The sequence below is a fragment of the Strix aluco genome, chromosome 24 (assembly GCF_031877795.1).
Source record: "Strix aluco isolate bStrAlu1 chromosome 24, bStrAlu1.hap1, whole genome shotgun sequence".
Lineage (NCBI taxonomy): Eukaryota > Metazoa > Chordata > Aves > Strigiformes > Strigidae > Strix > Strix aluco.
Window position 1 is genome coordinate 6,673,206 of NC_133954.1, and position 24,223 is coordinate 6,697,428.

Here is a 24,223-nt window from a genome sequence, read left to right on the forward strand (position 1 = left end):
GTGCCTGGTGACACCAGCAATTCCTCAGCTGCCAGAGCTGGACCAAGCATCACTCTTGCATTACAGGCTGATTTTTAATTTTTTTTTTTCCCACCTGCTTTAAAAAATCTGTACCTAGTGAAGCTTGATTCTTATCTCAGGCACGCAAATGGCACAGATGGCTGTGTTTTGTAAAATCAGCCAGCCACCACGCGTGTTTAGGCCCAGGGATGGATGGTGTGTCCTGGAGGCAGTTGTGGGCCGGGGTCTCTGTGGTGAAGAGGGCAGCTCCTTGGTTTGGTACCGTTTGCAGGTTGTGGAAAGTTGAAACCTTGGAATTTCTACAAGGTTTTTCTCTGCAAAGATGAAGCCAGGCTTTAGACAATACATTTTTTTTTCCCCTGTTACACTTCTGTTTTTACCTTCTGAGTCATGAAAGTGAAAAGGTGTAAGTGAGAAAATGTTTTTTGAAGGGAAGTCACTAGATTGGTGTGTTTCTTGTAATAAATGGTCACTGGCCTTGTTGCGTGCCATGACTGTTGCTTCTTCAGCTTGGAAATGGGCACTGAGAGCGCTGCCTTCCCAGAAAAATTAATGTTATTTTCACTTAAAGGACTAGACAGGACCTGGTCCTTGGTGGGACATCTCACTGCTCTTGGAGGATGCACGTGCCACTGAAGCCTCATAGAGACTGTTGGGTCTGAAATCCCATTACACTGAGAAACGTTGCTCTCGGGTGTCTGCCTGCATCGTTAGCAGGAGGCAGGTCTGCTTTAACTGTCTGCATTCACACAAACAATCACATGTTCATTAGATATTTTAGTTAAATCATTTAGGCGTGCTGTGTTTCCTTGTCCCTGTTCCTTTGTGGAAGGAAAGGCTGATGAGCACTCATCACTTCTCAAAACAGAAAGTTCTAACAGTTCATTTATTTCTACAAGTAAATAAAGAATTTTAAAAGGAAAGAATGTATTACTGAAAGCTACAGGTGGTTGAGTGGTAGCAATGTCCTTAGGTAAAAAACCACCTTATAAACACAACATAATACAGTTTTTCAAGTGTTAACAAACAAGTTCAGCTAATTCAGGCTTGTGTCTTGCCAGATAAGCAGCTTCATTTTAAGAATATAATATTCTATGAAGCTACTACCAGCAAAGAAATACGGATCTTAAATACAGTTTCATATCAATTGAGCAACTATGCATACATGTCAGTGTAATTACAGGTCTGCCTTTATCAGCTAAACCAACTAAATTAGTTTTAGTGTAGCAAAATTTGAATGACTGACATAAATAAAATCACCTTATCTATTCACATCCTTTGCCTTCATTTTAGATGCTCTTATCAAGTAATGAATTCATATTAGCTTGTATGCTATATAGTCCTGGTCATAAACAATGGTATTGTGTAGTGAACAGGGTCTGGTCTCATATGTGCTTTAACATGGGATTACCTGGGCTTTGAAAGGTTATTTTACAATTTAGCCTTCTCTCTTATCGTGGTTACAATATCTTGGTATGATCTTAAGGATAATGGTGGGAGAATGAATTAGATTTCGTTTATGTGCAGCTTTGGTTTACTCCCAGCCTTGGCCCTTGCCACGTACGTTCAAATTTAATTTGGCTATATAATTTGATGCCTACCTGTGATCAGTCTTGGCTGCTTGCAAAATAACTTAAAACAGCTTTCTTGCAGCAATGTCTAGTGTTGTTCTTTTTCAGATCCCTTCCGAGCCTAGTGCAGTTTTTAATTTTTTACTGCTATAATAATGAGAGCACTAGGATTCGGCAGAGCCCAACCACACACGCAGCCTTAGGTACTGACTTTGTCAGTACAGACACTGCAAAGAAAGAGTGACTGAGAGGTGAGTCTGTCTTGGATGGCAGCAGTGGCAGAGCAGGTTATAAAAACAAACCGTGACAAAGCATGAAGACCAGAAGGTGTTCAAGGATGCTGAATTACTGTCTTTGCTGGGTAACCTCTCATTTGTAACTTCCTTAACACCTTCAGGCGACTGAAAGGTGGTTATTATGGCATCAGGTACTAAAACGGGCTCTGAGGGGGTGCTGGGAAACTGCAGACCTGTTGGCCTGATGTCTGTGTGGAACACGCTAATAGGGAGTGGGCTGAAGGGCAGAGTTCATGCTCACCTGCATAAAGAGAATATATTGGGGAAAAGTTAAGGTGAGCGTTGCCGAGCGGCGTGAGGCTCCACCAGTCTGTCAGGACGTCTTTGGAAGAGCCATCGCCCGTGCGGAGGGGAATCCAAGTTGATAGTTTCCCCCGAGTTTTCAGAAATGAGGTCAGCAGTGTGAAACTGGGAAGTGGTTTTTCCAACTGTGTGTAGTTAATGTGCGGGAAGCTGTGCTGCGAGGTGGTGTGAGGGCTGAAAATCGATCTCAAAAAGTGACTGGTTGTATTAATGGAAGATGAATTTGTTGCAGGCTTCAGGGGATAGCACCTCTGGCTCCCAGTCCTGGCGTTGTGTGTGAGTCTCAACGTGTGAGAGGCTGTACACGCTCTCGGCATCCCGTTCCCCATCCTCTTTCCCAGGTGTCTGGTGTTCACTGCTAGAGACAGGTCGCTGAGCTCAGTGACCCCAACACCCGCGCTCCGGCAGGAAGGACAGCAGTTCACAAACACACCCCGTTTCCTGAGCCCTCCTGTAGCATCACAGGCACTAGAAAAAATGCTGGTGGAAGCGGGTAGGAGAACAGTGATTCTGAACACTTTCTAGTTTAATGTGGCTTCACAGCTACGTGTTGTGATTCAAATATTGTTGTAGTCAAATCTCAGTGTAAATAAAAATGGAAAGCAGAGCTGTACAGAAGAGGAAAACGTATGCTACCAGGAGGATTGGACTTATTTTGGAAGTGGTTATAATACACCTGCTCTTTTCTTCTGTGGGAAGAATCTTCAGTTAAATATATATTCCTTTTTTCTCTTGATTTGAGATAAATTAAGCTATGTTAAATGTTCAGACAGGTTTCTGCAGCCCGACTTGTTCAACATGTGTGATTTTAAAAAGCCCCATAAAACAAAAGACCTTTGCTGGGGACACTGCAGCAGCCAGGCATTTTTTCCCCAAGATTTGTCTTACGGTCAGCTTCGTACAGAAAAGAGGAAATTGTGTTTGCTTCAGTAGTTCTTTAATTAGTTTCTGATTTCTCTCATGAAAGTTTATCTTGAAATCTGAGCATTGCGTTTTGGTGAGTCGGACTTTAGAAAATGGTAGAATGATTTCTTTCTAAACAGTGAATTAACAGGGTTACCTATATTTGATTAAAGTGACCAAATTATTTGCTGCTTTCTTTAGAATAAATGTCCTTTATAGTCTATCCAGGTCTTTTTTGGATGGTCTTTCTCATTTCTAGTGCCAGTGCGCTATGTGAGTCACTGACTTGCTGAAAGAACCACTCCGGGATAGCAGGATATTGAATGGGAATAACCCGATTCAGCACTCATGTTTTGTTGCATTCTCCTCTCATCTGTTTTAAATTTAACTTTTAATGAAATAAAACTGTTGGGAAAAGGGATGTGAGGGAGGTGAGGAACGCTTTCCCCTCCAGCTCTGCCCCATCCCATTTCTGCCATTTGGGAAGATTCTTTGAGTATTTGAACAGATCTTATGTAGGCTTAAAATTTTGATGACATGATTTCATCCTGTACTCCCAGGTCTTCATTCGCTGTATTTTTTTTTTACTATAACCAAAGTCTGAAACTTGAAAAGGAAAACTGACTGCATCAGAAATCTATGAAAAAAGTCAGTGGGTGAATTGCTTATTTTCCTAACAAGATGACTTAGGAAGCTGGAGCAAGTGATGCTGACTTCTTTTCTTTTCTTTCATCTTCCTCCTCTTACACGCAAGTTTCTACCTTGAGTCACACATGAGGAATTTCTACTAAAAGAGGCAATTTTAAAAGACTTCAGAAGATGCTGAAAAGAAGAATTTTAGATGGAAAATGACGTGGAGAAGTCTACTACTGTGACACAGCTCCGAGGAGTCAAAAACAATTTGACAAGTTTGAATGGAAAGATGAAAGTACCATATCCTCCTCCTGCCATGTCTATATGTTAAGTAACTTGCTTCTCCTCAAAGCTGTCTCCCCTCCGGGGATAAAGACTTTTTGGCAGCCCACATTGGAAATAAAGTTATCTACAGTGAAAGAGAGGGTTTTTTTTTTTTTCTTTTTGGGATCATTAATAGGAGCAACTTTCTTCCTAAAGGCTTGCCAGAGTATTCCAGGCAACAGCTGCTCAACAGATTCATGCTGGGATGCTCCGACTGGTCTAACCTAAAACTAAAACATTTGGGCTGACCCAGGAGAGGGCTGGTTTGCTGTCTGTTGTCTCCAGCAGTGATACATTTGATAACAAATTGCTATTCCATTTGCTATAAATGACAGAATATAATTGCATAATAATAAGCAAAATGGAAATTGAGCTAAAATTCTCTCTGGAAGTGCAGACTGCATACACGTTAGTATTTTAGGCAAAATTATTTTCTTTTTGAATACGCAAATTTATTGCAGACATCATTGTACTAGCCATTATTGAACACTTCACACGGAAATCTGTATTATTTTATTCTGTAAATATTTAAAATGTACATAAGCCTTTCAAAACCGAGTTATTTTTTTCTCCCGTGAAAATTATTAGGAGTGCCTGTGCATGCAGAAGGTGATTGTGATCAATTGTTTTTATTTGGGAGAGGTTGTAATAATTTAAGTAAGATGAGTTATAATTTGATTTAATTAAAATAGTTTTTCAGAAGACTCATTCCTTTCTGATGTCACCGAACATCTTCTTGTAACATTACTGCTATGGCTTGCTGTTATTTTCTGTGCCTTGTACAGAACTGTTCATCTGGAGAGAGACAGAGAGGGTGAAATAATTTTCCAGTAGGTCTCTGTGGTCCCTCACGATTGCAGAATCCACTCATCCAGAGAAGGTTGTTCCTCGTTTTTGCAAAAAACATTTTCAGAAGCAGTAATAGGCAAAACCTTCATGTTACAGACTTCTTACAGTTCAAAGATTAATTTTTAAATGAAGACAGTTTTTGATAGTTGCTTATTTTAGCTCTCCTTTCCCATTGCTGTTCTTCTATTAGCAGCTCGCTGGACTCCCTTCCTGCTTTTTTTCCCCTTTGTTCCTCTTTCCACCTTCATTTCCTTCAATTTTCTTGTTTCAGGACCTTATCTCCTAAACTAAACACGTTTTCTGAAACTTTTGGAACAAGTATGATGTTTCCAGACAACACATTGTTCTCACTACTTGTATGTTCTGCCCTACCCACGATGCTGTGATAACCGCGTGATGAAAGGAGAGAGGCTTTAAAAAGTGATTAAAAAAGCTTTTATACTCTCAAGTAACAGAAGGGAAGAAACTGCTACTGTTACACAATGGTTTCTGTAAAATAACAATAGATTATCTAAAGAAGAATTGTAACCTGTAATTTCGCTCTTTTAATTTTTGTGATTTTTTTAAAAAATTTATAGCTAAAAATCCTAATTACACATAGCGAGTATATAAGTGCCACAGCAAAAATAATCATGTGGTCTGTAATTTTCTCTTTTTACGGCTCTTACCTCAGCAAAATAAAGAGTCATTTGGGATCAGAGGCAGCACTGAAAGCTACATCTCTCATGTTTTGGGTGTAGTCCAGCTGTGTTGAATCTGACAGTTATTTGTTCCAGGAGCTCCGTGGATCAATAGCACTGCAGCACTTAAAACATTTTAGTACGAGGGAGACTTCAATAAAGTCTACTCTCCGCAGCATTACGTAGCCACTGGGCAGCTTCCAGCACGTGAGTCAGCCCTTGGCACGGCAGCCGTCATTATTAACTAAAGATGAGGAACGGATGATGTGTGAAGCGCCCACTTTTACTCTCTTTAAATATGAGTTTTCTGGAGTTTGCTCTTCAGACTGGTGCTCTGGCTCTTCCCATCGCAGCCTAACTTGGGCAGGGTTTTGTAAAAGCTTGGGGGGTGGCTTTCTCTCCATACAGATTTTATGTTATAATATTGTGCTTACAGTATTTACAAATGCAATGTTTAAGTGCAAAATTCAGCTCCTCGTCAGCTGAACCAGTCGCAAGAGGTGAGCGTGTAGTGAACAGGGCAATTCGCTTGTTTTCATCGTTCATGGCACTCTTTCACCTCTTCAGCCTACGATAAAACCAGTAGTTTTACACAAAGATTCCAAGTTTCTTAGTTTATCCTCTTTTGGCAGAAAAAGGCTCAAAGCGTAGTTGAAATTCAACAGGACTTGTGTGTGTAAGGTGGGGAGAGGACAAAACTGCGGAGAAACTGGGGACTCTGCCCAGGACCTGCCCCGTTGGAGCAAGTCAAGAGAATCCAGGCGTGTGGCCACGCCGTGTTTGTATTTATAAGGATGAAGAGTGAGTTGGTGTAATAGAAAGCTGTAGTGGTTTGCGTTAATTGAGTTCAGGGCACTGAAATGTACATTTCTGTAACGCTTGTAAGGAGCCAACACAAGGAGAGGCTCCCAGGTACCCTGGGATGGCCAATCCATCGTTCATGCTACGGAAGCAGAGTTGCTTTTTCCTCCAGCATCTGTCTTGTCCATAGACAGACTGGTTTCTTGTGTCTCGTGATGGGTGCCTGCACACACACACACAAAGGTGTAGGTGTATGTATATTGTAGTCAAACCATGGAATGATTTCAGATCTACTGAAATTACTGCCTGAAAAAACGCTTGGTTCAATCAGGTCAGTAGCTGTTAATGACCCTTTTATAGTGAAATATTCCTTTCAGAGCTGAAATTGAATTTAGTAGATGAAGCCTTTTGCTAATCCATGATAATTTCCTTGTATCAATGCCTTTTAAACTAAAGAAAACCCTTTTTTTTTTAACTAAAATGCTAACTCATGTGACAATTAAATGGCAACATAGCAAATGCAATAGAATTAGGAAGCTCAATAGGCTGAACTAGGACACAGTGCTAACAGAGATAAAATGATGACTCTGAATGAATAAACACATCCTGGTTTTTCTTTGGTTTATATTTATTCAGTAGGAGATGGCATGCTTGGCATTGATCACAAACAGCACCAGAATTGATCCCAGTGCTTTGTGCAGATGTACAAAAGGATAAACCAGCAGCAGCTCCTGATATTTGAAGCGTTTTCTGTGTCAGAGGGGCTGTGCAGCTCTCTGTACCACTCCTTCCAGCCTCTGGAATGAAGGTTTCTTCAGGAATAACTAGTATGGGCATACAAGTTTGAGGAAAATTATGAATTGGGCTCATGGTTTCTGTTCCTCAGGTGGGCATACTTTTCAAATACTTAGAATCTCAGTTTTTAAAGACGCTCTTAAATAAAAGCCAGTCTGCAGACTGCTTGACATTGCAGCTTCTGATAATTTTTTTTCCCTAGTGTTAGTTTAACAGAGCTTTATTGCGGTCCCGTGCATCTATTCTAAATACACATTTGCTTTTTAATTCACGCCTAGCTGTATGTTAGGGGACAAGGTTATTTCTCTTCTGTCATCAGAGGAAAGAAAATGGAGCATCTCCCATCTCCGCTGATGAAGAAACATTGTTGGGGCTCAGCAGGTCTTTGGATTTTATTGCCTGTATCTTCTATTGTATGGTTCTTCTAGTGTAAGAAACTGCCTATGGGCTAATAATCAACAGGCAATCCTGAAACCCAGATAATTCTTCCTTTTTAGAAAGGCAGTGTCTCTCAAATGTATACTTTTCAAAAAAAATACATTATATACAGTTTTTAAACTGTTTTCTATTCCTGTCTGTTTTGAAGATTTTGGTCATTGGTGACAGCGTAGTACTTACAGTATCCGTGTGGATATTAAGGAGAATTAGCATGAAAACCAAGAAAGGAATAATTTATATCTTTGTCCCCACTGGAAGATAGACCACCTGCTGCAGAAAGTGTCATAAATGAGCCATCTAATTAAACTTTCTGAATGCCTGCCCTGGTAATTGTTTTGCATTACATGGTTAACTCCTACTCTAGAATTACCATCGCTTTTCTTACCCAGGAAAAGTTGCTGTCAAAGTCAAACGGGAATTTTATTTGGACTGAAGGAAGGATTTTCAGTTTTGCTCTACTGGCTTGGATACCGCTGGGGATTAAGCTCACTAAGAACTGCAGGAACTAGCCCCAAAAATGTGCAGTATTTGTTTTAAATAACTTCTCTAGGTATTTAAATTTAAGTTCCGACATTAATAGTAGCAAGTCAGTTCTTGTATGATGCCAACGCTGTTTGTCACGGAGCTCTGGGGAGCGGGGACGGCCCGTTGAGCGTCCGTAGGGTGCGGCCGCCACCACCAGCTCCGGGGCTGTCATCGGCCAACGGACCCAAGTGACGGGGCTGTGACTTCAGGCCACCTGCAATCAGTACGTTTTTCTGAATTAAACGTGCCTTCTGCAGTTCTAGAAAGACAGCTTTACGAACTACTGACCACATAATTTGTTATATTTTTATAACACCTTACAGAGCTGGTTTTTAGCGTACAGAATTGTAACAAATGGAACAGTATAGAAGAAATACTGGTCCCTGCTCAAAAAATTGCAGTTGTGTAACAGGAAAGGCTATTTCGATGCTGTTTAATGCCTGGAGTCAGTCTGTTTTGTACAGAAAATCTTACAGAAATAAGAGGCCTAATGGACAGAGGCAGGTATAGAATACTTCAAATATTCTTTTTCATGCTTTTGTTAGTTTTTATAGTATGTGCCAAATGTTCATCCCATGACTTTGATCATAAGATTTGCCTCACGGGGGGATGTTCAGGACCCAGGCAAACTATTGTGTATGAAGAGTCACTTTTATAGAAAGATCAATGTTATCCTTTAACATTTGGCTAAAAAATGGCAAAACAGATTTCTGAATTTATGGCATTTCCATTTGTTATTTATTCCAGTAGAAAACTAATGCCCACATATGAATCTCTCAGGATAATCTTCATTTGGACAGGAGTCAGGAGTGCTTAATTCTTTTACGTAAAAATCCTCCTTTCATGTAATTGGGTTACATATGAGTTAGGAGGGTGTTTTGTCTTTTTCAGGTTCAGAATATCTGAAACAAAAGAAACTATTGCTCTGTGGCTTTTTCCCAATCTGCAGTTACACTGAGAAGATTATATTGAGTCAAGCCTTTTAAAGTAAACTGTTGTCTTTAAGTCATGTTGACATTGTGTATCTTGTCTGGTGGTAAGAGGCATTTTTAAGACTTGAAGTCATGCTTTTTAGGGAACAAAAACATAAATAGTATAAAATGACTAAACTTGCAGTACAGTGAGAATTCGCCATGTTTTTAATACGAAGTTGTTTGTTGTCCTCAAAAGAAAAATCAGTGGATTAGCTTGGTGAATCCACAAGCTGATCGCTTCTGCTGTTGTAGGTCAGTTGTTTGGAGGAGGCAGGAATTAATCAGGTGAACATCAGCAGATAGGGTTGGTTCCTCAGTGAGGAGTAAAGAAGATCCAGAAGAGATGCAGAAATCGACGCTGAAATGGAGATTGTGGTGTTCGTTCCTTACAGATGGGCACTGACCTGTTTGGTGCTGATCTAGCGAATCGTGCGGCTTCTGCATCTTCTGCAGACTTCTGAGACCCCACAGAAAGCGGCATAATGGGTATCATCAGCCCCCTTTTGGTTTTTAAATTTCTTGTTCCGCTTTGGGTTAGTAACTCAAGTAATCTTCAGTGCGATACCTTCTGGTGACAATCCCACTGCAGTCATTAACATCCCTTGAACTATGAAAACCAGGTTTTTTCAGCATTTCAGAACAAAATGGCATTGCCAAGTGTCTCCTCGGATGATTTATGGTTCTAGTGTTAGCCAGATATGAAAGAAAGAAAAGATGAGCTATTTCTAATATATATGATAAAAATGACATTTGAAATACACATATTTGTTAAAACTGCAATTACAAATGAAATATTAGTAGATTGACCCGTGCAGAATTATTATTCTAAACAATTTTCATGCCATAGTAATAATCTCAATATTTACATGTTTTGATTACATCAGTATCTGGCACAAGAGCGTTACTGTGAATAATTTTTTCACTGGTGTTGGCCAATTTGCAAACTGATAGGGTGCTTGTGTGTGCCTGTATGGGTTTTGGGGTTTTTTTTCTATACAATTGACCGCTGGTTTGCAGCATTTAGCACCAGGTTGTGTGTCTGAGCTGGGCTGCACATCCATGAGCTTCACGTGCCGGTGGGACGGCAGCAGGTCTGGGGGGAGAGGGGGGCTTCAGGCTGCCTTTATCTCCCGTCAGCCTCTCGCATTCCTCTTGCCTGGCACGGCTCATGTTACACCAGCCCCTATAGACTCCGGAGGAGAATGAGCTATAAATATATCTAATATTCATCCAGGATTTTCTGGTGCAAAATGGTAGCGTGGTACCTTCTTTTCGTCAGGGCTCCTGGGATGGATCATTAGGGGGGAGAGTATCGGGAAGGTGTTAGCACCTATTTTGGTACAGAGAGGGGTGTCTGACTCCTTGCCTATATTCTGCTTCAGAGGGACCTTCTATTGAAAAAACACACCCTAACCTTTATCTCCATTTTTTCCCCAACACCCTTTTAAAAAATTCCTGTGGTAGTTTATGTGCCAGCTCAGTTAAAGTGAGCTGGTTGTGTGTAGCCTTTCTGGTTCCTCCTCATCAGAGCTGCTACGCCTTTCCCAACTGCAGGGCCAACCATGCTGGCTGCTCCTTAAAAGCAAGAGATTTATTGCTGCCTCCGAGGTCATCGGTTGACCTGTTGCGCTTTTATTACAGCAGACACATGAGAACAAACGTGTCGTGTCCCCCCCCAATCTTTAGTTTCAGATCCCAAATTTAATTTGCAGGACAGAGAGCTATAAATATAAATTATGTAAATTGAGGCTATTATGCTGAGAATCAGAGAGGCATGAAGCATGCTGACCCACGATACCACGATATAGAGTGGCTTTTCAAATTAGCCTTTCACTTTAATGGGCATGTGAGTTTAACTTTGAAATGTAATATAATAATCTCTGCGTATAACTTATTTGCCAGTTTTATTTCTCTGGTCTGGCAGGAGTATCTGTTTAAAAACTTAATAATAAAAGTGTACTAGTAATTATTTTATTACAAACAAATGTTGCACAGAACTTCGTGTCTTTAGAATTCAGATTGTTAAAACATGCAGAAAAATCCCATTTCTCTAGCACTAGTGGTCAATACTGCTTTGTTACAGACAGTTTTACCTTTTCCCTGTTCTTTATTTAAGTCTCTTGAATCTTTTCTGGATTTGCAAGGATAAAAGTGGAGTGCTGGGTTTTTGTCTTGGACAGTAAAGCATTAGCTTTACTCTGATCTTTTGTGTTGAACACCAAATCTGTTTGGTCAGACATTCAGAATGTTTTGAAATTGGAATTTTATGTTCAAAGGAAACAATTACCAAACACAGAATTTGTGTGTGCATTTCAGATATTTATAGTTAAATAGCTTAAATCCTGATGGGCTCTGTGTACCTCTCTATGATCTTAGCTTTTTTACAGTTGCTGAATTCAGGCCCATTTGCTTCCTATAAAAAAAAATTTAATAAAGTAGGAAAAAAGGAAGTGTTTAAGAGTATCAAGAATGTGCCTCAGTACTCGTACACTTTAATGTAAGACTGTACAGTTTGAAAGTTTTAACAAGGGCCATCTCCTTTGTAAAGAATGCAGATAATTTTTTTTTTTCTGGCAAAAAAAAAATAAGGGTAACCTGATATGAGTCTGACAGTGTCGTTTAGTTAAGTGCTTCCATCTGTTGCTTGCTATTTCCCTTACTCATGACCTCTCTTTCTCTCTCCCCCTCCTTCTCCTTAGCCCCTTTGAGGAAAGCAAAGTTTGTTGAGAGCCCTCGAATCCCAGAGTCTGAGCTTGGCTCGCCAACACTTTCTTCAGCACAGAAACTGGACGTTGATGCATACTGCCCTGGTAAGCTGCATGCAAAGGCTCTGCATTAAAGGAGGGAGAACAGGCAATTCCAGTCCAGAAGTATTTTTAAATGTAGCACGGCTCCTTTTTCTAAATGGTTGATTGGACCTTCCCCAGCCAAGTTTTATTGACTTGGAAACTTGAATAAGTATTAGTTTCTAATTGATACCCATTTACGTTTGTTACTTGCAATTTTGCGTATGGCCGCTCTCCCCTCAGAATAATTTAGAAGATCTAGAGAGATGCTTTTGAGAAGATAAAAATGATTCAATAAACATACTACTTTAAATTTAATTTTTAATGCTGGTCTTCAGAGAGGCTGGAATAAAACCCCATTTCAGATATAGAATTAGATCAACTAATGCACAAGTATGGGATCTTGTTTACCTGCATCCAAGAATATTGCTGTTTTGATTGTGTTTTTTTTTTTTTATTTTTAAGAAATAGCTTCTCATTTATGTGTCCTGTGGTAATTGCTTTTAAAAGTATACATCTTACTAGAGGCCTCTGGTTGAAACATAAATAGAAGTGGGTCTTGTCCCTCCCTGGCTTAACCCCCTGTGTGTCTGACGGTTTGGGCAGGCCGTTGCATAAATACCTTCAAGCCCAGACAGACCTCATGCAGATGTGTGAGTGCCGTTAAATCTTTATATAGCTGCATCTCGCTGCCAGCTCGGTATCATTGCCCAGATTCTTCCTAACTTGGAAGTGGCAACCTGGGGAGGGCTGGATGCTGTGGTGGAGGTGCTGCCCTCAGAGGAGGCTGGGACCGGTGCCGGCTTAAAGCAGCAGCAAGTGTTTCAGTGGATTTTTGACTAAATTCTGCCGTTTTCTCCCCTGGCTTTCCCTAGTTTATGAACCAGAGGGACCCGTATTCTGTATAGGCCTTTGGATGGGGTAAAAAGAGGTTGAGTGTTTTGAAATGGCATGTAAATATGTGATATTTGCCTCTTAAATCTGTAGCTACAGTAGAAAAGGTCATATTAATAAATGATTCTCTGAAATCAGTGTATCGTTTCTTTCTGTGGATGGTAAGCTTATAGAGTATTCACAACTGGAGGAATTACTGAATGTTGTCCAGATTTTGTATGTGAGCTTTCTTTAATGTATTGTGTTTGAAAGAGGAGTTGTCTTGAGGAAAAAAAAAAAAGAGTCCCTGTGCTTGGAAATGCCTCCTTTGAGGCTGTAGTTGCTGTGAAAAGTGCTCCTTCTTTTCAATCATCATGAATTACAATTAAAATTTTGCTGTTGCAGCCCCTTCTTCTTCTAACTAAATAGCTTCTACTGTCATGTTTATAATTGTTAATAATTATAAACTTATTATGATTGCATCCACAGAGAATTATTATTGCATTATAATTTGGCTTAAAAAGCATAAATTCCACATTCCCGTGTCTTGCAATATGTCTTGCAGGCGTGCTTGCACGTGTGTCTCTCCCTCCTGCCCCAGGTTTGCTTGCCACGGTGTTTTGAGGAGCTGGACTCCTGCCAAGCCCAGGAGCAGGCTCTGACAATGGGATCTGTGATTTTTTTTTTTGATTTTTTTTTTTTTGCTTTTTGATCTCCTTCTCTTGCTGATAGTGTAGTGATCTGAAAGGAAAAGTGGAGTTTCCTGCTGCCTTGAAGTATCATTAGAGAAACATGAAGCATCATTAAGGAAGGAAAAAAAGTAAGAGCAAGAAAGTTGTCACAGCACATGCTGGTGAACAGCACTAGCTTGGAGTAAAGGTAGAAACTTCAGATTCGGGGTTTCAGATTGCTTCAGACTGCTAAAATGTGTGTGCGGAGGGAGCTGCTGGGGAGCCCCCCTCTCCGTGGTGTCCATGTGTGCTTGGCACGCAGGATGCATCCAGCTGGGAAGCTGCCGTTGCCCAGGTCCAGGGGCTGCAGCTTCTGAAGAGCCCAGCCAGGTTTGTGTTAGCAGCACGGGACAGGCTGGTGAAGAGGGAACAGAGGAATCGCTGGGGAAGGGTTTCTGAAGCTGTTCGTAGAAGGAAGTTTGTGGCACACGGAGTTTCCTCTTGCAATGCTGCAGCTCCTCCCTTCTTGCCCCTGCTCACACGGGGCGCTGGGGAGCAGTCACCCCATGGATGGTTACTCATCTTCTATGGTAGATGGTTTATGCTTTTCCTGCCTGGATTTATGGTTCCTGCTGTGAAAACAGCAGTAACGTGAGGGCTGGAGGTTTTGCTGGGCTAGAAGGCTGGATTAAAGGAGCTCAGGAGATGAGACCTTGGGAAGAAGTAGGTGGCTGGGGAAGGTGACTGTGTAACGAAGAAGAGAAGGAACAAAGATCTGGACAACTCATGAGGACCAAAGGACTTTTGAGTCTGGGCATAGCATCCAGTTTCTGATGGGAAGGTGTTGGAAGAGGGGCCAAGTCCTACTCTGGACTGTGGCAAAGCCTGCAGGCACTACCTGTAATCACTTTTCCAAGGAAATACAGCTTCTTTCTTCAGTGTTAGGCTTATTTTAACCCTCTTCTAAAATGTGTGCATCGTGTGAAGGATGTTAGCACACAGTGTTAAATCCCAAGTGTTTCCAGGAATGATGATATGAGTTGAAAGAAGGAAAAAAATTAGGCAGAAGATATGCTAGAGCCTAGCAATTGAGTGGAGGTGGAGTGGTTTGTAAAGTGATCCCTGACAAGTAATGTAATTAATTATACACTTAAAGGCAGTTTAAAACACTAAATAGCAATGGGGAGAGAACATTATCTACTCTGCATATAAAAATGATTATTTCAATTTGAGATGCCTAGAGATGAAATTTTGCTCAATGCTAAAATGTTTATTTTAAGGCTTCAGGCAAATTTCAGCACATTCCAGGGAGGTGGTTTCCTGAGCAACCACCGTGCCACCGCTTGGCCTCTCGTGCTGCTGCGGGGGATTATTGCTTTTGACATCTTGCAGTGTGAATCAGTGAACGAGATGATGTGCTCTGGACATTTTAACTTTGAGGAAGGAGAAAGAAGAGCTAGGTGGTTAGCATCTTTTGAGGGAAGTTCTAATAGCAAGGACATTGTAAAGTTTTAAGCTTGGTATAAAAATTTTTTTTGGAATTACATTCTTAGTTTTGCTGAAGAAGGCGATTACATTCTGTAAGATGAATTTAATCTGCTTAAGTGAAAGTAGAAATTGGCCCACATTTTACAATTGTTGCATTTAAGATGATGACAAAAGAGCTGTTTTGTGGCTTTGAGAAATACATTTCTATCAGAATTATATTTTGGTTAAAGTTTTTGTGATTGCTGTGGCCGTTTAGAGTTCAATCAAGCCCTTTTTACCTTGGAGTGTCTATTGTGGAGAAGTTGTTCCTTGTTTCTTGACTCAGTGGTGACTTTATAAAGAGGGTCTGAAAGGAGTGGGATCCATCCTCCCTCCCTGTCTCTGCTCCAGTCCTGCAGGCACTGCTTGGCAGAGGCGTTTGCATTTTCCTTCTTGTCAAACTTTCTAAGACAATGGGACGACTCAGGGATGACACCTGCACGGCCATCATCGCTCTTTAAGGGGAATAACATGGAAGAGCAGGAGTTGACCTTCAAATCTCTGTTGTTCAACTCCTGAACTTTTTCTGTAATGGTCTGGTGATTCACAATTTAATGTGTAATATTTTTTTCCTGAAATTCATCTCACCTCATTAGTGGCCTTGCTTGTGTAGTGAATGGTGTCCAGGCTTCTTGGTTCTGCTTCGTTATGTATCACGAGAGCATCTTTCTTTGAACTGCTTTTTGGTTTTAGCATGGTAGTTAAAACATGTTTTGACTTACAAGTGCTCAGAAAACCTATTGGAAGCAGTCTGAGATGGATGATGCTTTCAGGTAATTGCCTTTTGTCTTAGATCAATGTTTGCAGTTGCATTTTGTGTGATTTATTACCTTGTCGTTATGTTTCAAAGGCTAAGTATGTTATGACATTATCTTTTAATTTGATTAAATTCTTCTTCAGAAATTTTGGGACACAAATCTTAAACGTCTGGCCAGGGGATGTTTGCTTGTTCCACATTAGGCTGGCAGGCATCTGTTTCCATCCCTAATCGAGTTAGGTACCTCCGCGGTGCCGCCGCCACGGATGGTGAAGGGTGATTTACCATCGCAGCGTCGTTTATGTTCATCTCATTGCTCCTTTTTCTCTTTGGTTAAAGAATCGTTGAGGATGACATCTGCTTGCTGCTGCTGCTTCTTTCTTTTCATCGTGTGAAATGTGTATTTTTCATTTTACACAAACCACACGCTTCTCTTAAACACAACAAAACATTTATCAGGTGTTAGAAAAAAGCCTTCAACAGGGAATGTATAAAATGGTGTTGTACTCTGTTTTTTCATGGTGAAAATACAGGCAATGAGCCAAAAAACCCCCCACAAAACCCTAAACAAATTCAGCCAGCAGGATCCTTGTCCAACCTCTGTCATACTGGACACTGATGAATTGGGAGGAAGGCAAGGGAATAATCAAACCAACCATGGCTTGACAAATGGTTTTACTGTTGAATCTTGTGGTTGTCCCAGCATTACCAAGCCCACTGACCTGAAGGGAATGGGAAATCGTTGTGATCAGCCCTAATTTCAGAAGAGAGTCGTGGCAGTTCGGTATGTCGGTTGCTATGGAAGCGATTGACTTTTCTCGTGCTCCTCTTGGGAGGACAGTGCTGGTTTCTTCTGCTCTATTGAGAGATGGAAACAGTTTCAGAATAAATTCCTGGATTAACCATCCAAAACTTACACACACACATGCATCCCCAAATAAAACAAAACAACGCACCCTGTTCTGAAATGCTGATTCTGAGAGAGGAGCAGTGAAGGCGTTTTTAGAGTTTCAGCTGTGTATCTGTTTGGGATTAGCCGTAGACCACTTGCTGTTTGGTTTAGTTGGATTTGCTGCAAACTGAAAGTTGCAGCTTGGAGAACCGAGGCTGAGTTTACAATTTAGGGTTTATTGAACCTTCTCGTCAAAGGGGAGAGATGTTCAAAAGAAGAATTGAAAATAATACAAGTTCCATATACTATTGCCATATGTTTTAACTGTTAAATAAATTCAGATAACATGGTATTCTTGAAGCTTCCTGATGTGATTCATTAACAACCAACTTCCCTTTACAACCTCAATTTTGGTTTCATCTATCTGGGGAAAAAATAAAAAGAGAAAAAGGGGGGAAGAAGGCTTTAAGTGATCCAAATTCTGTTTATGTGAAGAACTGTTCAGCTTTGAAGTGTTGTGGCTACTGCCAAAACGTATAACTTAGGTGGTCCCTGAAGAGAGTGTTTCACATCAGATACTTCAGCAGCAGAATTTCCTGCAGCCTAGCACCTTTGACTGCCCGTCTGGATGGATCCCAGGGAGTCTAATGAGTTCTTTTGCCTCATGAAACAGGAGTGCTTGCTTTCAGTTGGCCTGTTGGGAAACAGTAACTTTTTTGTGCTAATACTTTGGCTTACTGAATATTTATAGCTTTCTGTCTTGCCAGCGAGTAAATATGAACACAAGCAAACCAACCCTGCTGATTTTGAAACTGTCAATGATGGGCCTACAAGGGTTGGTGTAAAGCCTTCTTTTCTTCCACATCTGAGCAGATGTGACTAAGCACTTGATATAAGACTTTCTTGTATGGATGGAGCATTGGAGACCTGCCCTGTACTGTGCACTTATCCTTTTCATTGCTGATGGACAGCGTCAGACAAGGTCAGACTTCTCACTGAACAAGTGACTCCTGGCAGAGAAGTTCCCTCTTCCAGGGTATTATTTTTAAAAGCAAGGGCAGCCTGCACTGGTGCTCCCAAATATCACAGCTCAGGCAGTATGGCTGCAAGAGCTTGATGGTCTTTGAAAAAAGGTACTCTGAGTTATGTCAGGGATCAGTTGTGCTGGGAAGCTGATGTGTAGGGTTTGTCTTCGTTACTGGTGTAGGTCACTGTTTTGCTCCAGGATTTTATCCTGATGATGACCATCCATGTCACTTAGCTGCCTTTGGGTGTAGAACATCAGGCTTTAGCTGCAAGCAGAACTGAGGATTAGGTAAGTCTGGGGACTGTTCCAGTAGGTGATGTACGTGCAGTGATTGCAGGTCTTGGACCCTCAGCCCAGCGCAGACCTTCAAGGCTGTCCGAGTAGTCCTTCCACGCTCAAATGCCCTTTTATCACCACGTCTGCAAATGGCTTCATCTTCAACTCCTTGGTTGGCCTAACGTATCCATCTGTAAAACAGAATTACCTGCTAGGGATAGAACAAAGACATGGCTGATAATGAAACATATTGCTGTATCTTTCACCAGAGTCTCTGGACCTTCTAATGACAGATAACTTACCTAGAATTTCAGTCTGAAGCAACTTCAGTTCTGGCTTAGATAACAGGACATTGATTTATCTCTAACCTAACCTATTTTGCAAAGGTACAAAGTATCCTGTCTCAGACCAAGAAATCACTCATATTGAAAAGTTGGAATGTTTGGGGGTTTTTTTGCCCTGTAGGTAACGGGTAACAAATCTGTCTCCGTGCTTGCCTTCTGCTTAATTTCTCTTGGACTATTTATTATGCTTGGTCATCAAAGGCATCTATTGTCCGTATCATCCTACTGAAATTTTCAGCTGTTTTTCTACCTTCAGGATCTCAATTTATTGCTGACAGAATTGGTAAAATGTGCCTTTTGAACTCCCAGCGGTGCTGCTCACTTGTTGCTAAAGACTCTGGTGTTTCTCAGTGTCTTCACGATCTGTCACAGGAGCACTGGTCTGTACCTGCATTTTGTAATTATAAATTCTAGCCAAAGCTAAATCATTGTCCCCAGATTTTCCTTTCTTCGGGAGAAAAGACTCTTCAATACTTCCAATTTGAGGAAGGTACTACCTGTCAAATTCGATTTGGGAAATCATTTCCACGTTGTTCATTTTGTGGTAATTCTGTTTCTACTCAGCACCTGTCAGGCTGAATTAGCTGTGCATCGGCACGTGTTCGCCGTGAGCCGCGGGGGCAGCGTCCCAGGGCGATGGCAGCCCTGACCTGGCTGTGACAGGGCTGTCCTACTTCTCTTTGGGCTCCTGCTTGCAATGCTGTTGATGTCTTCACACAAACCTAATCTTCCATCTTAGCTCCTGGAACTATTGATTTCTTTAGGAGTTCTTTAGGCTGAGTTTAATTTGAAGTTAGCCTTATCCTTACGTTTATGCCTGTCATAAGTGGAAATACTGGAATGCTAGCGAGGCAGAAAGGAAGGGAATGCTGGTTGCTGGAGTTCTTTGTCATGGTTGTGCCAATTAGTCTTCCCTTTTTCCTTCTGGCTCAGATATTTATTCACAAATACTTTACAGTCTAGAGGAAGCGGTCAGTAATTCTTTTTTTCCTACAATGTTTTGAGATACTGTTATTTTGTTTCAACTCTTTATGGAGGCAAAAACCTCAATATTCATGTTACCAGCTGTCACAATAGAAGAAGGGCTGGTTGTATTTGTAGAAAACTGCTCACTTCTTTTATAAGCCTGGTTCCCATGTTTTAATGCGTCCATGAGGCCAATGGATGCTCTTTTTTTGTCCTGAAAAGTTCAAAAAGTGCTTGAACCTCAGTGATGCTATGGAGAGCTTCTCATAAGTGAAAATATGCGGCGCTCTGAAAGCCACACTATTACTTCTGCTCTTTTACCAGTTGCCTTGACTTCCTAACCCTCCTCAGGACTGCAGAACAAGTACTTCTTTATTCTTATCCAGCATGAATATTGTTCCCCTTGCTGTAATTTGTTTTGATCATCAGTATCCCCCCCATCCCGTCTGTTCCTTTCTCTGGGGCAGCACAGCTGCACTTGTACGCTGAGGAAAGGAGATCGATTTGCTCATAACCTCCCACACCACAGTAGATTGTCTACTTTATTAAGCAGAATTTTTGACGGTTTATGTCACTAATTATTTGACTCCTAATTGCTTGAAAAATAATTGCTTTGAATGCAAACATGAAAATTTTGGCCAGCTGCCAGTTTGAAAGTACAGCCTTGCTGGGAAGCTTTGATGATACCACTGTACCTTCAAATTCCTCCAGTGGTCTGTGATTTATTGTGGGGTCCAAAATTGCCACATTTGGTCTGAGACTGTAGCAGCCTTCCTCTCAGACTCCTCTACTTGCTGTCTTCTGTTTTCTCCTAGTTGAGTCCCTGCTGGCTCTTCTGTATGTTCCCGTGGGGAGTGCCCGTCCCTCCGGGGAAGCGTTGTCCCACCGCACGTGTTGGCACCTGGAGCAGGTCTCTCCTGCTGCTCTCCACTCCTGGCTGCCAGCAGAGCCTGCCTGGAAAAGCATGTCAGGCCCCGCAGCGTTCCTGGGCTCCCTCCTGTATTCCCATCTCTTCTTGACGTCTGGTTTGCTTGCCCGGCAAGAGGAGATGTGGTGATGTGTGTGGCTACCTGCACGGCTGTCACTTGTGCCTTCCTCCCTCTAGTAACTTCAGTGTTGTATTTCCACCCAAATTATAGGGGTGAAATTGCAGGTCATACGCTGTGTAACTTAAACGCGGTGTGAGGACGGTGTGGATGAGTTTATTTTTGAGTGCTGTAAGATTTTCATTAATACAGTTTATGCTTTAGAGAAACAACAAATTGTAAATTGGATCTCATCCAAATGGACAGTAGGGTTTTCTCCCTCTAATCGTTGGGGGGATGCTCGTTAGCAACAGCCCTAGACATTGGCTGTATTTGAAAATAGTTCTGAAAAGCATTGAAAACACTCTGTTACGTTTGTGGTTGCTACTAGAATTGCCTATAGCAGTTTTACAAATGCCTGTGCGAGTACTGGAAGTGATGGAGTTACGTATCTTAGCCCACTACTGGATTACCTGAGAATATTTCAGTTTGCAGTTGTGCCACATAACAGCATGCCCACTCCTTTTGCTTCTGATGCTGTGAACATACTGTGTCTCAGCTTTGAAGGATTTTTTTATATGTATGAATTAATTTATGACATATTAAGAATCAACCAATAATGTTTTCATGCTTGATATTCTAATAAGTGGTAACAGTAGCTTAGTACATCTCTGTAGTAGTTTTTGTATCAAAACTAATTGTGAAATCTTTAAAGGTCCCTTCCAACCCAAACCATTCTACAATTATTTAGGTATATAATGGTAGCAGGGTTTAGAGATTGTCAGTATTGTGAATGCAAAGGTCATCATTTAGTCTGACTTGCTTTTAATAAAACTTACTCTGAAAATGTGCTAATGTATCACAGAATCATCTAGGTTGGAAAGGACCTTGAAGATCATCTAGTCCAACCGTTAACCCAGCACTGACAGATCCCAACTCCACCAGATCCCTCAGTGCTATGTCAACCCGCCTCTTGAACACCTCCAGGGATGGGGACTCCACCACCTCCCTGGGCAGCCCATTCCAACGCCCAACAACCTGTTCTGTAAAGAAATACTTCCTAATATCCAGTCTAAACCTTCCCTGGCGCAACTTGAGGCCATTACCTCTTGTCTTATTGCTCATTACTTGGTTAAAGAGACTCCTCCCCCCTCTCTGCACCCTCCTTTCAGGGAGTTGGAGAGGGCCACGAGGTCTCCCCTCAGCCTCCTCTTCTCCAGACTAAACCCCCCCAGTTCCCTCAGCCGCTCCCCATCAGACCTGTGCTCCAGACCCTGCACCAGCTCCGTTGCCCTTCTCTGGACACGCTCGAGTCATTCAATGGCCTTTTTGGAGTGAGGGGCCCAAAACTGAACCCACTCACCGAGGTGCGGCCTCACCAGTGCCGAGTCCAGGGGCAAGATCCCTTCCCTGTCCCTGCTGGCCACGCTATTTCTGATACAGGCCAGGATGCCATTGGCCTTCTTGGCCACCTGGGCACACTGGTGCTACAGATGTAGTAAAGACAAGGCCTTTATCGTGTCATGGTCTCTCCTCACTCTGTTATAAACCCACAACCTCCCATTTCACAGTAGTTAAAGGCTACAGTAAAGTGTCATCATTTGCCTTAGTAAAGTTATGTCTCATCATAAGCTAGTTGTGTTTTGATCTGGCAAAGCTATCTTGGGAGAAGAAAAGGTATCTGTAAAAATCTCTTTCTGCATATTTTACTCCCCAAGAAGCTCAAATGCTGAAATTGTGGCTGGATGCTGCCTTGGGGGTACAATAAAAGGATTTTGAGCAGCCTCTGCCACTGTTGTAGCTGCTGAGGATGGAAATGAGTATGGTCTTTGCAGATGAAAACCTAAATTGATTTTGTACAATGATGGAAATGTTACACACACACACACATATATATATTTCCAAAGATTTCCTGCAACTTTATTTTTGCCACTGTTCGTTGAGCAGGGTTGGCTTGACCAGGAGTGAGCAGGGGAGCAGGCAGCCCCGGGGAAGCTGCCCGTGGAGGTTTGCCTGGACACCCCCTCTGCGGAGGGCTGCACGCTTTGAGAATTCCCATTGCAGCTAGCATCACCCCAAAAAGTTCAGGAGGAGGGAATTTTCCTAAGCTTCCGCTGAAGTCTTGCCGCCCTGCGGTCGACTGTGTTTGCACCATGAACTTATTTGTACTCCATCACGAAAATAAAACTTGGTACTAAAGTTGCCTGATAGCAGAGATAAGCCAGCTCCTGCTTTTAATTTTCTTACCGATCCTTAACAGTCGTGATGCATAATGTATATTTGTGAGATTTGTATCAGGAGGGAATGTGAGAGGTTTTGAAAAACAATAGCTGAAATTAAATTGTTTGGGTGGATGCTATGTGACGTGCCTAACATAGCAAAATAAAGGTACAAAATACAGTGTAAGTGTTTTGCACAGATTTTAGCAAACAAATAGTATTGGAAAGGAGTATTTGTTCTTTTTTGATTGTGAATTATATTTAAAAAAAACTTCCGCATCAATAAGAGTGTAAGAAACCATCCTGAAACCTGTCTGGAATAAAAGGTCAGTTCAAAGAGCTAAAAAATAAATGCTCAACAACTTTATTTAAGAGACAAGGCCTTTGGTCGGTCAGTGTTTGATGAGAGGTTGTACGTTTAGAGCTGGGAGCACAGACCCATGATCAGGTGATGTTTTAGAGATAAAGTGCCGAAACTGTGAAGGAAGAAATAATTGCATCTCTGCTTTCCATCAGTGGGGGGACTTACTGCCTCGGTCATGTTGTCCTTGATATGTTAAAGAGCTCAGGAACCTTTTCAGGCATCTAAGTGGAATCCTGCTTTTAGGAAATGTTCTGCATACCCAGGCTCATGTTTATGGTAATTGTGGCCTTTTTTTTTTAAATATATATATATGTTTAGTGATCAGTGCACTGAATGTCCTCTCATTTCCCCAATTCCCTTTTCGTTGGTACTTAAACGGGAGCTGAAATGAAGGAAAATTCATCCCCAAATGTGCATGTAGAGGTTGGTTTGTTGTTTTTTTTTTTTAAATGTAGAACATGGAATGCATTGAATTAGATTTTATGATAGCATTGAAATTACATTTACGTCTATCTCTGGCTCAGAATGCTTTCTGATTAAAAATAACTGTCTTTCTGACAGTCTGATGGAAGGAATATTACAGGACATCCCCAGCAAAGGCAGCAGGAAGGACTGGTTAGGAAGCAGTATTTCCATGTGATGCAGAGGAGAATTTATTTTGTTTGAAATTCTTCTCAGAGGGTGTGTTGAACTCATGCAAGAGGCTGACTTAGTGGCGTTAATGATGGGAATTTTTTGCAATTTCTTATAGAGATTATTGGATAGAGCAGCAACAGCCACTAAAGCAGGCAGAGCTTGAGCAGTACACAGGGCATGAATTGAGCCAGAGCCGCAGTTTGAACACCTTTGTAGTTCAGGGTTAATTTTTTTGGCTAGCTAGAGGACTTTACTAAGTATCTGAAGAGCAGCAGTACAAAAATAGACATTTAAAGCAATGTGTATGGGATAGCCTTTGTCCCTTATTGGTTAAATTTTTCAAAATCTCTTCTTGATGTAAACAAGACTAATGAAAAAACCTTCCATTAATTCTGAGATTAGGGGGATATGCAGAAATGGTCAAGGGCATTTTCCAAATATAGCTCAAGTGTATCCAGAGTAATTTAAAGCAGATGTACATAATAACGGGACAGATTCAGGTCACATGGAGAGAGGGAAGTCATTAGATAAAACACCACAGTTATATAATTGAAGATCAAAATCATAAACAGTATCATTCCTGGCGTTCCAAAGGTACTTGCTTTTTGCATATAACTATTCTATTTTTTCTTTGCTAATTCAAGAATTTTTGATTTTTAAGGTAAATCATTTTCATAGGCAAATTCTGTGATGGGTGCCACTAAGTGAAACGTTACCCAGTTCCTCTTGTTAGAGACTGGCTGAAAT

General features: G+C 41.3%; 1 protein-coding gene across 11 annotated transcripts in view; it reads left to right on the top strand.

The window, feature by feature from the left end:
• TANC2 (tetratricopeptide repeat, ankyrin repeat and coiled-coil containing 2) overlaps positions 1-24,223 on the top strand; it is a 291,017-nt gene that overhangs the window by 147,042 nt on the left and 119,752 nt on the right. For all 11 annotated transcript variants that reach the window (XM_074849345.1, XM_074849347.1, XM_074849348.1 and 8 more), the window contains one exon: positions 11,813-11,923. In XM_074849345.1, the coding sequence (XP_074705446.1) occupies positions 11,813-11,923 (111 nt within the window). The remainder of the gene's footprint in view (positions 1-11,812; positions 11,924-24,223) is intronic.